Raw genomic sequence first — 15225 nt, forward strand, 5'->3', positions numbered from 1 at the left:
GGGGACCATCCTGGCCCTCGCCATCATCGTCATGGCCGTGGCTGTGCTGGGCTGGTGGCTTCGCCTCAAGAGTGAGTGCCACCCCCCCCGGGCACAGAGGTGGCACAGAGGTGGCACAGAGGTGGCACTGCTGGCCCTGGGGACACGGGTGGCACTGCTGTCCCTCAGCCTGTCCCTGTGTGTCCCCAGAGGTCCCCGCTCAGGAGCCGCCCCGGTACCGCTTCCGCAAGAGGGACAAGGTTCTGTTCTACAGCCGCAAGATCATGCGTAAGGTGATCCCCGATTCCCCCACTGTCCCCACATTTTTTCCCCCACTTTTTCCCCATTTTCCCCCACTTTTTCCCCACTTCCCCCCGTTTTTCTTCTTATTTTTCTCCTCATTTTTCTCCCCCCCATTTTCCCCCATTTTCCTCCCCATTTTCCCCCATTTTTCTCCCCATTTTTCTCCCCATTTTTCTCCCCATTTTTCTCCCCATTTTTCTCCCCATTTTTCTCCCCATTTTTCTCCCCATTTTTCTCCTCATTTTTCTCCCCATTTTTCCCCCCCATTTTTTTACCATTTCCCCACCATTTTCCTCCTCATTTTTCTCCCTGTTTTCCCTTCATTTCCCCCCCATTTTTCCCCCCCATTTTTCCCCCCCATTTTTCCCCCCCATTTTTCCCCCCCATTTTTCCCCCCCATTTTTCCCCCCCATTTTTCCCCCCCATTTTTCCCTTCCATTTTTCCCCCCCATTTTTCCCCCATTTTTTCCCCCATTGATTTCCCCGCTTTTTCCCCATTTTTCCTCCCCGTTTCCCCCCCTATTTTTTCCCCATTTTCCCCCATTTTTTCCCCATTTCCCCCCCTTTTTCCCCATTTTTCCCCCATTTTTTTCCCATCTTTTCCTCATTTTTCCCTGCTTTTTCCCATTTATTTCCCTATTTCCCCCCATTTTCCCCTATCCCCCCCTCACTGGGTGTCAGGCTGGTGTCACCATGCCACCCCCATGTGACCCCCTGTCCCCTGTTCCAGGTGTCCCAGTCCACCTCCTCTCTGGTGGACACTGCTGTGGTCAGTGGTGTGGGTGACAGGGCAGTGACACTGTGTCTGTTCCAGGTGTCCCAGTCCACCTCCTCTCTGGTGGACACTGCTGTGGTCAGTGGGGCCGCGCGGCCGCGCAGCCGCAAGAAGCTCAAGGTGCTCAGCATCGCCAAGAAGTGAGTGACCACTGGGGACAGGTGACCCTACACTGTCCCCATGGTGTCCCCATGTCCCTTCTGTCCCCATAGTGTCCCCACAATGTCCACTGTGGTGTCCCTACAGTGTCCTCATGGTGTCCCCTCTGTCCCCACGGTTGTCCCTACAGTGTCCCCATGGTGTCCTGTCCCTGTGCTGTCCCTACAGTGTCCCCATGGTGTCCCCATGGGATCAGGATCTGTCCATGGGATCTGTGCCTGAGGTTTGGGTTTGTCCTTGGGGGTCAGGATCCATTTATGGATCAGGATCCATTTATGGGGTCAGAGTCAATTTATAAGGTCGGGATCCATTTGTGGGTTCGGGATCCATTTGTGGGTTCGGGATCACTTTGTGGGGTCAGGATCCATTTATGGGATTGGGATCCATTTATGGGATCAGGATCACTTTGTGGGGTCAGGATCCATTTATGGGGTCAGGATCCGTTTATGGGGTCAGGATCCATTTATGAATCAGGATCCAGTTATAGAATTGGGATCCATCCCTGGGTTCAGGATCCATTTGTGGGGTCAGGATCCATTTATGGGATTGGAATCCATTTATGGGGTTGGAATCAATTTATAGGGTTGGGATTCATTAATGAATCATTTATGGGGTCAGGATCAATTTATGGGGTCAGGATCCATTTATCAATCAGGATCAGTTTATGAATCAGGATCCATCTATAGAATTGGGATCCATCCCTGGGCTCAGGATCCATTTATGGGGTCAGCACTCGACCGCAGGGATTGAACTCCACCCTTGGACACCTCTGCAAGGGGATTCCTGTGTCCTCTCTGTCCCCATGTCCCCACAGTGTCCCCGTGTCCCCACAGTGTCCCCATGTCCCCATGTCCCTGTAGTGTCCCCTCACTGTCCCCACGGTGTCCCCAGGGTCTCTGCCAGCTTCCTGCGCATCCAGAAGGAGCCGCCCACGCTGCAGCTGAAGGAGCCGCCGCCCTCGGTGCTGGAGGCCGACCTGACCGAGTTCGACGTGGCCTCGTCCCACCTGCCCTCAGAGGTGCTCTACATGCTCAAGAACGTCCGGTGAGCGGGGCCAGGGCCAGGAGGCACTTGTGGGGTTGGGAGCCATTTATGGGGTTGGGAGCCATTTATGGGGTTGGGATCCATTTATGGGGTAGGGAGCAATTTATGGGACTGGGATCTGTTTATGGGGTTGGGAGCCATTTATGGGGCCAGGATCCGTTTACGAGGTTGGGATCCGTTTATGGGGTCGGGATCAGTTTATGGGGTCGGGATCCGTTTATGGGTTCGGGATCTGTTTATGGGGTCGGGATCTGTTTACAAGGTCGGGATCTGTTTATGGGGTCGGGATCCGTTTATGGGGTCAGGATCCGTTTATGGGGTCGGGATCCGTTTACAAGGTTGGGATCCATTTATGGGGTTGGGATCCGTTTATGGGGTTGGGATCCATTTATGGGGTTGGGATCCGTTTATGGGGTTGGGATCCATTCATGGGGCCAGGAGCTGCTGTCCCCTCCCTGTCCCTGTCCCAGGGTGCTGGGGCACTTTGAGAAGTCGCTGTTCCTGGAGCTGTGCAAGCACATGGGGCAGATCCCTGTGTCCCTGTGGTGACCCTGCCATCCCCTCAGTGACACTGCCATCCCCCTGGTGACCCTGCCATCCCCTCAGTGACACATCTGTCCCCTCAGGGTGCTGGGGCACTTTGAGAAGCCGCTGTTCCTGGAGCTGTGCAAGCACATGGTGTTCCAGCAGTGCCAGCAGGGCGAGGACGTGTTCCGGCCCGGGCAGCCCGACAGCAGCATCTACGTCCTGCAGGAGGGGAAACTGGAGCTGCTGCTGACTGAGAGTGTGAGGGACACTGGGGACATAGGGGACATTGGGGACATTGGGGGCATGGGGGTGACTGGGGACACTGGGGAGACTGGGGGCATGGGGGACACTGGAGATGGCTGGAGACATTGGGGACTCTGGGGTGATTTGGTGACATTGGGACACTGGGGACACTGGGGACATTGAGGGCATTGGGGATGTTGGGGACACTGGGAGTATTGGTGTCACCTGGGGACTCCTGGGGACTTTGGGGACATTGGAGACATCTGGGGACACTCAGGGGACATTGGGGGACAGCCTTGGACACCCAAGGGACACCAGGGGACACTCAGAGGACACCAGGTGACACTGTTGGACGCCAGAGCACACTCAGGGGACAGGAGGTGACCCCAGGTGACAGCAGGTGGCCCCAGGTGACCCCAGGTGACAGGAGATGACCCCAGGTGAGCCCAGGTGACACCAGGTGACAGGAGATGACCCCAGGTGGCCCCAGGTGACAGGAGGTGACCCCAGGTGACAGCAGGTGGCCCCAGGTGACCCCAGGTGACAGGAGATGACCCCAGGTGAGCCCAGGTGACCCCAGGTGACCGGCGTGTCCCGGCAGGACGGGAAGGAGACAGTGATGAAGGAGGTGTTCCCTGGGGACAGCGTGCACAGCCTGCTGAGCATCCTGGATGTCATCACGGTACTGGGGACATTGTGGGACTGTCCCCAAACCCTGGGGACACTGGGGCTGTCCCCAAACCCAGCAGTGATCCCCAAAAGTCTAGCCAAGGCAACTCCAAACCCAAGTGTGGCCACCCCAAACCCAATCATGACCTCCCCAAACCCAACCATGACCTCCCCAAACCCATCCTTGACCACCCCAACCCAACCATGGCCATGCTAAACCCAACCTTAACCCCCCCAAATCCACCTGTGACCACTCCAAACCCATCCTTGACCACCCCAAACCCAACTGTGACCACTCCAAACCCATCCTTGACCCCCCCAAACCCACCTGTGGCCACCCCAAACCCAACCATGGCCACCCCAAAACCAAGTGTGACCACCCCAAACCCAACCACAGTCATTCTAAACCCAACCATGGCCACCCCAAACCCAACCGTGACCACCCCAAACCCAACCGTGACCACTCCAAACCCACCTGTGGCCCCCCCAAACCCACCTGTGGCCCCCCCAAACCCACCGTGGACACCCCAAACCCAACTGTGACCACCCCAAACCCACCTGTGGACACCCCAAACCCAACTGTGACCACCCCAAACCCAACTGTGACCACCCCAAACCCAACTGTGACCACCCCAAACCCAAGTGTGGCCACCCCAAATCCAATCATGGGCATTCTAAACCCATCCTTGACCACCCCAAACCCAACCATGGCCACTCCATACCCACCTGTGGCCACCCCAAACCCAACCATGACCACTGCAAACCCATCCTTGACCACCCCAAATCTAACCTTGACCCCCCCCCAAACCCAACTGTGACCACCCTAAACCCAACCATGGCCATTCTAAACCCAACCATGACCAACCAAACCCAATCTTGACCACCTCAAACCCAACCATGGCCATTCTAAACCCAACCATGGCCACCCCAAGCCCACCTGTGGCCACCCCAAATCCAACCATGGCCACCCCAAGCCCACCTGTGCCCCCCCCCAGGGCCACCAGCGGCCGTACCGCACCGTCTGCGCCCGCGCCGCCGAGGACTCCACGGTTCTGCGCCTGCCGGTCGAGGCTTTCTCAGCCGTGTTTGAGAAGTACCCAGAGAGCCTGGTCAGGGTGGTGCAGGTGGGCCAGGGGGCTGGGGGACTCACAGGGTGGCCCTCAGGGTGGCCACAGTGGCCCCGAGGTGGCCCGGGACCCACTGAGTGTCCCCGCAGATCATCATGGTGCGGCTGCAGCGCGTCACCTTCCTGGCCTTGCACAACTACCTGGGCTTGACCAACGAGCTCTTCAGCCATGTGAGTGAGCGCTGGACACGGCTGTGGGCAACCCAAACCTGGCTGTGGGCATCCCAAACCTGGCTGTGGGCAGCCTAAACCCGGCTGTGGGCAGCCTAAACCTGGCTGTGGGCACCCCAAACCTGGCTGTGGGCACCCCAAACCCGGCTGTGGGCAGCCTAAACCTGGCTGTGGGCAACCCAAACCCGGCTGTGGGCAACCCAAACCCGGCTGTGGGCAACCCAAACCTGGCTGTGGGCAGCCTAAACCCGGCTGTGGGCAACCCAAACTCGGCTGTGGGCAACCCAAACCTGGCTGTGGGCACCCCAAACCCGGCTGTGGGCACCCCAAACCCGGCTGTGGGCACCCCAAACCTGGCTGTGGGCAACCCAAACCCGGCTGTGGGCAGCCTAAACCTGGCTGTGGGCAACCCAAACCCGGCTGTGGGCAACCCAAACCCGGCTGTGGGCAACCCAAACCTGGCTGTGGGCAACCCAAACCTGGCTGTGGGCAACCCAAACCCAACCTTGACCATCCCAGACCCGGCTGTGGGCAACCCAGACCCGGCTGTGGGCAACCCAAACCCGGCTGTGGGCAACCCAAACCTGGCTGTGGGCAACCTAAACCTGGCTGTGGGCAACCCAAACCCAACCTTGACCATCCCAGACCCAGCTGTGGGCAACCTAAACCCGGCTGTGGGCACCTCAAACTGAATTGTGACCACTCTGGACACGGCTGTGGGCAACCCAAACCCGGCTGTGGGCAACCCAAACCCAGCCTTGACCATCCCAGACCCAGCTGTGGGCACCCTAAACATGGCTGTGACCACCCCAAACCCAACCAGGCCGCCCCTCTGTCCCCTCTTGTGTCCCCCTGTCCCCTCAGTGTCCCCCTGTCCCCTCAGTGTCCCTCTGTCCCTCACTGTCCCTCTGTCCCCCCAGGACATGCAGCCCCTGCGCCTGTTCCCCCAGCCCTCCCACGCCGCTCGCACCAGCCCGGTCCGGCACGGCAAACGCAGCCTGGGCAGCACCGACGACCGGGATCCCGGTGAGCCCCCCAAAAACCCCCAACCCCAATCATTTTTTGGGGTTTCACACTCAGTTTTTGGGATTCTTCACCCCACAGCCGAGCTGATCAAACCCGCCGGGGCGGAGACGCCGCCGGCGCCGCCGCTGAGCCGCTGCATCTCCATGCCCGTGGATATCTCTGGTGAGTGCCAGCCCTGCCAGGAGGGGCTTGGTGTCACCCAGGGGTGGCTCTGGTGTCACCCAGGGGTGGCTCTGTCCCCGTTTGGTGGCACCCCAGGCATCCAGAAGGGGCCCCGCTCGGATTTCGACATGGCGTACGAGCGCGGCCGCATCTCGGTGTCGCTGCAGGAGGACGGCGGCGCCTCCTTCGGGCAGGTACGGGGGGTGTGGGTGGGGGGTTCCAGCCCCAATTCCATCCCAAATTCCATCCAAAATCCCATCTCAAAGCCCATCCCAATCCCATCTCAAATCCTTCCCAAAGCCCATTCCCAAAGACCCCTAAATTCCATCCAAATTCCATCTCAAATCCCACCCCAAATCCCATCCCAAAGCCCGTTCCCAGAGACCCCCAAATGTCCCCCAAATCCCCCTTAAACACCCCCTCAATCCCCCAAATCTCCCCCAAACCCACCCCAAATCCCCCTAAATCCCCCCCAAATACCCCCAAATCCCCTCAAATCCCCACTAAGTTCCCCCAAATCCCCCCAAACCCACCCCAAATCCCCCCTCAATCCCCTCCAGGCATCCCAGGAGCCCAAGGAGCGCAAATCGGTGACGCTGGAGGAGCAGCCGTCGGGGATTTACCACTACAGCTCCTGCCAGGAGGGGCCACAGGGGACAGGGGGACAGGGGACAGGGACACAGGGGACAGGGACACAGGGGCCGTGTCCCTTCGGGCCCTTCCAGGGCCGCCAGAGCAGCGACATCTTCGAGGAGGCCAAGAGGGAACTGATCAAACTGATGAAGGTGGAGGTGAGGGACAAGGGGAGGAGGGGTCCTGGTGGGGTCCTGGTGGGTTCCTGGTGGGTTCCTGGTGGATTTCTGGTGGTTCTATGGGGTCAGGATGGGTTCCTGGTGGTCCTGTAGGGTTGGGATGGGGTCCTGGTGGGGTTAGGGTGGGTTCCTGGTGGATTTCTGGTGGTTCTGTAGGGTTGGGATGGGGTCCTGGTGGGCTCTTGGTGGTCCTATAGGGTTGGGATGGGTTCCTGGTGGTCCTGTAGGATTGGGATGGGTTCTTGGTGGTTCTATAGGGTTAGGGTGGGTTCCTGGTGGGTTCCTGGTGGTCTGTAGGATTGGGATGGGTTCTAGGTGGGTTCCTGGTGGGTTCTTGGTGGCTTTGTGGGGTGGGGATGGGATCCTGGTGGGTTCCTGGTGGTTCTGTGGGGTCAGGATGGGATCCTGGTGGGTTCTTGGTGGGTTCTGTGGGGTCAGGATGGGTTCCTGATGAGTTCTTGGTGGGTTCCTGGTGGGTTCTTGGTGGTCCTGAAGGGTTGGGATGGGTTCTTGGTGGGTTCTTGATGAGTTCCTGGTGGGTTCCTGGTGGATTTCTGGCGGTCCTGTAGGATTGGGATGGGTTCCTGATGGGTTCCTGATGGGTTTCTGGTGGTTCTGTGGGATCCTGGTGGGTTCCTGATGGTTCTGTGGGGTTGGGATGAGATCCTGGTAGTTTCATGGACTCCTGTAGGGCCAGGATGGGATCCTGGTGGGTTCTTGGTGGGATCCTGGTGGTTTCATGGACTCCTGTAGGGCCAGGATGTTCTGCTGACCCCACCCCTTCCCCTTCCCCTCCCCAGGACCCCTCTCTGCTCAACAACCGCGTCCTGCTGCACCACGCCAAGGGCGGCACCGTCATCGCCCGCCAGGGGGACCAGGTGGGTCTGGGGCAGGAATGACCCCAAACTGGGGCAGGAAAACCCCAAACTGGGGCAGGAAAAACCCCAAAACCAGGAAAAAGAGAAACAGAAAAAACCCCAAAACTGGGGCAGGAACGACTCCAAAACTGGGGACAGGAATGATCCCAAAACCAGGAAAGAGAGGACAAGAAAAAACCCCAAAACTGGGGCAGGAATGATCCCAAAACTGGGGCAGGAAAACCCCAGAACTGGGGCAGGAATGACCCCAAAACCAGAAAAGAGAGAAACAGAAGAACCCCAAAACTGGGGGCAAGAACAACCCCAAAACTGGGGACAGAAAAAACCCCAAAATTTGGAACAGGAAGGACCCCAAAGCCAGGAAAGAGAGAAACAGAAAAACTTTCTCTGGTGGTGATGGTGGCACCTCCCACCCAAGGTGACCTTGGGGGGTGACAGCAGGTGACAGAGGTGACCCCACTGACCCAAACTGACCCCAAACTGACCCCAGGCAACACAAGGTGACAGAAGTGACCCCACTGACCCCCAGCTGACCCCAGGTGACCCAAACTGACCCCAGGTAACAAAAGGTGACAGAGGTGATCCAGCTGACCCCACTGACCCCAGGTGACCCAAACTGACCCCAGGTGTCACAAGGTGACAGAAGTGACCCCACTGACCCCCAGCTGACCCCAGTGACCCCAGCTGATAGAGGTGACCCCAAGTGACCCCACTGACCCCAGGTAACCCAAGGTGACAGAGATGACCCCAGCTGACCCCAGCAGACAGAAGTGACCCAGACTGACCCCACTGACCACAGCTGACCCCAGATGACCCAAAGTGACCCCAGGTGATTTCAGTGACCCCAGGTAACACAAGGTGACACAAGTGACCCCACTGACCCCAAACTGACCCCCAGACTGTCCCCCCAGGACGTCAGCCTGCACTTTGTGCTGTGGGGCTGCCTGCACGTGTACCAGCGCATGATTGACAAGGAGGAGGACGTGTGCCTGTTCCTGACGCAGCCGGGCGAGCTGGTGGGCCAGCTGGCCGTGCTGACGGGCGAGCCCCTCATCTTCACCATCAAGGCCAACCGCGACTGCAGCTTCCTCAAGATCTCCAAATCCGACTTCTACGAGTCAGTGGCCACCACGGGGACACTTGTGGGGTGGTCACAAGGGGGTTTGGGGTGGTCACAAGGGGGTTTGGGGTGGTCACAGGGGGGTTTGGGGTGGTCACAAGGGGGTTTGGGGTGGTCATGAGTCAGTGACCACCATGGGACCATTCGTAATTGGGTCAAGGTTGGATTTGGGGTGGTCACAGGGGGGTTTGGGGTGGTCACGGGGGGGTTTGGGGTGGTCACAGGGGGGTTTGGGGTGGTCATGGGTGGGGTTTGGGGTGGTCATGAGTGAGTCACTCCTATGGGGCCACTCGTGGTGGGGTCACAAGGGGGTTTGGGGTGGTCATGAGTGGGTTTGGGGTGGTCATGAGGAGGTTTGGGGTGGTCATGGGGGAGTTTGGGGTGGTCATGGTGGGGTTTGGGGTGGTCATGAGTGAGTCACTCCTATGGGGCCACTCGTGGTGGGGTCACAAGGGGGTTTGGGGTGGTCATAGAGGGGGTTTGGGGTGGTCATGAGTCAGTGGCCACCACGGGGACACTTGCGGGGTGGTTACAAGTGGATTTGGGGTGGTCATAGAGGGGTTTGGGGTGGTCGTGGGGGGGGTTTGGGGTGGTCATGAGTCAGTGACCACCACGGGGACACTTGTTGGGGTGGTCACGGGGGGGTTTGGGGTGGTCACAAGGGGGTTTGGGGTGGTCACACATGGATTTGGGGTGGTCACAAGAGGGTTTGGGGTGGTCATGAGTCAGTGACCACCACGGGGACACTTGTGGGGTGGTCACAGGTGGATTTGGGGTGGTCACGAGTCAGTGACCCCCCCGCCCGTGAGATTCCCCACCCATGTTTTGGGGTCCCCCCCATGGATCCTGGGGACACATTTTGGGGTTCCTCCCCCAGGATCATGCGGGAGCAGCCCAGCGTGGTGCTGAGCGTCGCCCACACCGTGGGTCCTGTGGGGACATTTTGGGGTGACTGTGGCTCCTGTGGGGACACTTTGGGGTTACTGTGGATCCTGTTTGGGATATTTTGGGGTCCCCCCATGGATCCTGGGGTGACATTTTGGGGTCCCACCCCCAGGATCATGCGGGAGCAGCCCAGCGTGGTGCTGAGCGTCGCCCACACCGTGGGTCCTGTGGGGACATTTTGGGGTGACTGTGGCTCCTGTGGGGACACTTTGGGGTCCCCCCATGGATCTTGGGGACACTTTGGGGTCCCCCCATGGATCCTGGGGACACATTTTGGGGTCCCACCCCCAGGATCATGCGGGAGCAGCCCAGCGTGGTGCTGAGCGTCGCCCACACCGTGGGTCCTGTGGGGACACTTTGGGGTCACTGTGGCTCCTGTGGGGACACTTTGGGGTCCCCCCATGGATCTTGGGGACACTTTGGGGTCCCCCCATGGATCCTGGGGTGACATTGTGGGGTCCCACCCCCAGGATCATGCGGGAGCAGCCCAGCGTGGTGCTGAGCGTCGCCCACACCGTGGGTCCTGTGGGGACACTTTGGGGTGACTGTGGCTCCTGTGGGGACACTTTGGGGTCACTGTGGATCCTGTTTGGGATATTTTGGGGTCCCCCCATGGATCCTGGGGTGACATTGTGGGGTCCCACCCCCAGGATCATGCGGGAGCAGCCCAGCGTGGTGCTGAGCGTCGCCCACACCGTGGCTGCCCGCATGTCGCCCTTCGTGCGCCAGATGGATTTCGCCATCGACTGGACGGCCGTGGAGGCCGGCCGGGCGCTCTACCGGTGAGTGGCCACCCAGTGGCCAGTGGCCAGAGGGCCAGCAGGGGTCCCTGGTGTGTCACCGTGGCTGTCCCCAGGCAGGGGGACAAGTCGGACTGCACCTACATCGTGCTGAACGGGCGGCTGCGCTCCGTCATCCAGAAGGGCAGCGGCAAGAAGGAGCTGGTGGGGGAGTACGGCCGGGGGGACCTGGTGGGAGTGGTGAGTGTCATTGTCACCTGAGGGGACAGCTTGGGGACACCCTGGGGACATGGGAATAGAGGGGACATGGGGACAGCAGGGGGGAGTACGGCCGGGGGGACCTGGTGGGAGTGGTGAGTGTCATTGTCACCTGAGGGGACAGCTTGGGGACACCCTGGGGACACCCTGGGGACATGGGAATAGAGGGGACATGGGGACAGCAGGGGGGAGTACGGCCGGGGGGACCTGGTGGGAGTGGTGAGTGGCACTGTCACCTCATGGGGACATGGGGACAGCAGGAGACACCCTGGGGACACGGGGGACAGCTTGGGGACACCCTGGGGACACCCTGGGGACATGGGAATAGAGGGGACATGGGGATAGGAGGGGGGAGTACGGCCGGGGGGACCTGGTGGGAGTGGTGAGTGTCATTGTCACCTGAGGGGACATGGGGACAGAGGGGGCAGCAGGGGACACCAGGTGACACAGATGAGAGAGTTGGCAGAGGTGACACAGGTGTGACACAGGTGACACAGATGACCCCAGGTGTGACACAGGTGACAGATCACAGGTGTGACACAGATGTTACAGGTGACACAGGTGACAGTGGTGACACGGATAACACCAGGTGACACAGGTGACACACAGATGACAGGTGTGACACAGGTGACTCAGGTGACGTACAGGTGACCCAGGTGTGACCCAGGTGTGACACAGATGACACAGACGACAGATGTGACTCAGGTGACCCAGGTGACATACAGGTGACCCAGGTGTGATGACCCAGGTGTGACCCAGGAGACACAGGTGTGACACAGGTGTGACACAGGTGTGACACACAGATGACACAGATGACATGTGACACAGGTGACAGGTGTGACACACAGGTGACCCAGGTGTGACCCAGGAGTGACCCAGGTGTCCCCGCAGGTGGAGGCGCTGACGCGGCAGCCCCGCGCCACCACGGTGCACGCGGTGCGGGACACGGAGCTGGCCAAGCTGCCCGAGGGCACCCTCAACAACATCAAACGGCGGTACCCGCAGGTAGCCACGGCCACACCTGCAGGTAGCCAGGGGGTAGCCACGGGGTAGCCACAGGATGGCCATGGGATACCCGCAGGTAGCCATGGGATAGCCATGGGATAGCCACGGGATACCCGCAGGTAGCCACAGGTTACCACGGCATAATCACAGGTAGCCACGGGTAGCCACACGTGGTCACTCATCCCTGTCCCCTCAGGTGGTCGCTCTCCCTGTCCCCACAGGTGGTCACTTTATCCCCACAGGTGGTCACTGTCCCTGTCCCCCCAGGTGGTCCCTGTCCCCCCAGGTGGTCCCTGTCCCACAGGTGGTCACTGTCTCTGTCCCCCCAGGTGGTCCCTGTCCCCCCAGGTGGTCCCTGTCCCACAGGTGGTCACTGTCTCTGTCCCCTCAGGTGGTCCCTGTCCCCTCAGGTGGTCACTCTGTCCCTTCAGGTGGTCACTCTGTCCCCACAGGTGGTCACTCTGTCCCCTCAGGTGGTCACTCATCCCTGTCCCCACAGGTGGTCACTGTCCCCTCAGGTGGTCACTCTGTCCCCACAGGTGGTCACTCGCCTCATCCACCTGCTGAGCCAGAAGATCTTGGGCAACCTGCAGCAGCTCCGCGGGCCCTTCCCAGGTAGGACCAGCAACACCCAGGGGGTGGTGGCCACCAGAGCCTGGTGTCCACTCGTGTGTCCACCGCTGTGTCCACCCAGGGTCCGGCCTGGGCGTGGCCTCCAGCTCGGAGCCCATCAACCCCACCAGTAACCTGGCCACGGTGGCCGTGCTGCCCGTGTGCGACGAGGTGCCCATGGCGGCCTTCACCCTGGAGCTGCAGCACGCGCTCAGTGCCATCGGTCAGTGACCACTGAGTGACCACTGAGTGACCACTGACCATGTGTGACCGCTGAGTGACTGCTGAGTGACCACAGTGACCACTGACTGTGAGTGACTATGGGGTGGTGCCCATGGCGGCCTTCACCCTGGAGCTGCAGCACGCGCTCAGCGCCATCGGTCAGTGAGTGACCACAGTGACCACTGAGTGACCATGGGTGACCACTGAGTGACTGTGGGGTGGTGGCCAGGGGATGGTGACCATGGTGCCCTTTACGCTGGAGCTGCAGCACACGCTCAGCTCCATCGGTCAGTGACCATGAATGACCACAGGGTGACCACAGGATGATGACCATGGGTGGTGGCCATGGGATTGTGACTACAGGATGGTGACCATGGGATGGTGCCCATGGGACAGTGACCACAGGGTGACCACAGGATGGTGACCATGGCACAGTGACCACAGGATGGTGACCATGTGATGGCCATGGCACTCTGGTGACCTGGCATGATCTTGTGGCCGTACCACCATGACGACCATGACCTGGAGATGACCACAGCATGACAGTGACCACGACAAGGTGGTGACCATGACCTGGAGATGATCACACCCCCACACCACTGACCACACCCCCTCCCTCTGCAGGCCCCACGCTGCTGCTGACCAGCGACATCATCCGCGCCCGGCTGGGCTCCTCAGCTCTGGAGAGGTAACCACAGTGACCAGCAGTGGCCAGCAGTGACCACCAGTGGCCAGCAGTGGCCGTGCTGACCGCTGGCTGCCCCCAGCATCCAGGAGTACCGGCTGTCGGGCTGGCTGGCGCAGCAGGAGGATCTGCACCGCATCGTGCTCTACCAGACAGACTGCACGCTGACCCCCTGGACACTGCGCTGCATCCGCCAGGCCGACTGCGTGCTCATCGTGGGGCTGGGGGAGCAGGAGCCCGCCCTGGGAGAGGTGACACGGGGACAGGGACATGGGGACAGGGACATGGGGACAGGGACACTGCGCTGCATCCGCCAGGCCGACTGCGTGCTGATCGTGGGGCTGGGGGAGCAGGAGCCTGCCCTGGGAGAGGTGACACGGGGACAGGGACATGGGGACAGGGACAGGGTCACAGGGACATGGGGTCAGGGACACTGCGCTGTACCTGCCAGGCCGACTGCGTGCTGATCGTGGGGCTGGGGGAGCAGGAGCCCGCCCTGGGAGAGGTGACATGGGGACAGGGACACGGGGACAGGGACATGGGGACAGGGACACGGGGGACAGTGATGGGGACATGAGGACAGGGACACTGCGCTGTACCTGCCAGGCCGACTGCGTGCTCATCGTGGGGCTGGGGGAGCAGGAGCCCGCCCTGGGAGAGGTGACACGGGGACAGGGACATGGGGACAGGGACACGGGGGACAGTGATGGGGACATGGGGACAGGGACACTGCGCTGCATCCGCCAGGCCGACTGCGTGCTGATCGTGGGGCTGGGGAAGCAGGAGCCCGCCCTGGGAGAGGTGACACGGGGACAGGGACATGGGGACAGGGACACAGGGACAGGGACAGGGTCACAGGGACATGGGGTCAGGGACACTGCACTGTACCTGCCAGGCCGACTGCGTGCTGATCGTGAGGCTGGGGGAGCAGGAGCCCGCCCTGGGAGAGGTGACATGGGGACAGGGACATGGGGACACAGGGACAGGGACACGGGGACAGTGATGGGGACATGGGGACAGGGACATGAGGACAGGGACAGGGACCTGGGAGTGGGACACAGGGACATAGGATATAGGGACAGAGGGACATGGGGACATGGGATATAGGGACATGTCCCAGTTCTGGGAGTGTCCCAGCACTCTGGAGGTGACACAGGTGACACAGAGTGACACAGGGGCGACCCAGCCTTGCTCTGGTGCCCCACAGCTGGAGCAGATGTTGGAGAACACAGCAGTGTGGGGTTCTGGTGGCGGCACAGGGTGACACTGGGGTGACACAGGGATGGCACAGGGTGACCCAGCCCCTCTCTGCTGCCCCACAGCTGGAGCAGATGTTGGAGAACACGGCTGAGTGGGGTTCTGGGGGTGGCACAGGGGTGACGTGGGTAACACAGGGGTGACCCAGGAGTGACAAGAGTGACACAGGGTGACACAGAGTGACACAGGGATGGCACAGGGTGACACAGAGGGTGACACAGAGGTGACCCAGCCCCTCTGTGCTGCCCCACAGCTGGAGCAGATGCTGGAGAACACGGCCGTGCGGGCCCTGAAGCAGCTGGTGCTGCTGCACCGCGAGGACGGCTCGGGCCCGGCGCGCACGGTCGAGTGGCTCAACATGCGCAGCTGGTGCTCGGGCCACCTGCACATCCGCTGCCCTCGCCGCGTCTTCTCCCGCCGCAGCCCGGCCAAGCTGGTGCGTGTGTCCCCTCCCCCGGGCCGTGTCCCCTCCCCCGGGCCGTGTCCCCTCCCCCGGGGGTGGCGCT

The 15225-nt window shown here is 60.9% G+C and overlaps 1 protein-coding gene across 1 annotated transcript in view; it reads left to right on the forward strand.

Moving 5' to 3' along the window:
• Positions 1–15225, forward strand: part of PNPLA6 (patatin like phospholipase domain containing 6) — a 27989-nt gene continuing 12764 nt past the window's right edge. Inside the window, exons 1-21 of the mRNA XM_056510575.1 lie at positions 1–71; positions 190–272; positions 1097–1197; positions 2108–2260; positions 2887–3046; positions 3633–3713; positions 4696–4824; positions 4917–4997; positions 5918–6185; positions 6282–6379; positions 6746–6976; positions 7798–7875; positions 8787–8992; positions 10591–10722; positions 10797–10920; positions 11830–11943; positions 12483–12558; positions 12638–12778; positions 13402–13465; positions 13545–13713; positions 14973–15155. Coding sequence (XP_056366550.1) covers positions 32–71; positions 190–272; positions 1097–1197; positions 2108–2260; positions 2887–3046; positions 3633–3713; positions 4696–4824; positions 4917–4997; positions 5918–6185; positions 6282–6379; positions 6746–6976; positions 7798–7875; positions 8787–8992; positions 10591–10722; positions 10797–10920; positions 11830–11943; positions 12483–12558; positions 12638–12778; positions 13402–13465; positions 13545–13713; positions 14973–15155 — 2712 coding nt within the window. The 5' untranslated portion in view covers positions 1–31. The remainder of the gene's footprint in view (positions 72–189; positions 273–1096; positions 1198–2107; positions 2261–2886; positions 3047–3632; positions 3714–4695; positions 4825–4916; positions 4998–5917; positions 6186–6281; positions 6380–6745; positions 6977–7797; positions 7876–8786; positions 8993–10590; positions 10723–10796; positions 10921–11829; positions 11944–12482; positions 12559–12637; positions 12779–13401; positions 13466–13544; positions 13714–14972; positions 15156–15225) is intronic.

Source organism: Oenanthe melanoleuca, chromosome 25 (genome assembly GCF_029582105.1).
Source record: "Oenanthe melanoleuca isolate GR-GAL-2019-014 chromosome 25, OMel1.0, whole genome shotgun sequence".
NCBI classification, from domain to species: Eukaryota; Metazoa; Chordata; class Aves; order Passeriformes; family Muscicapidae; genus Oenanthe; species Oenanthe melanoleuca.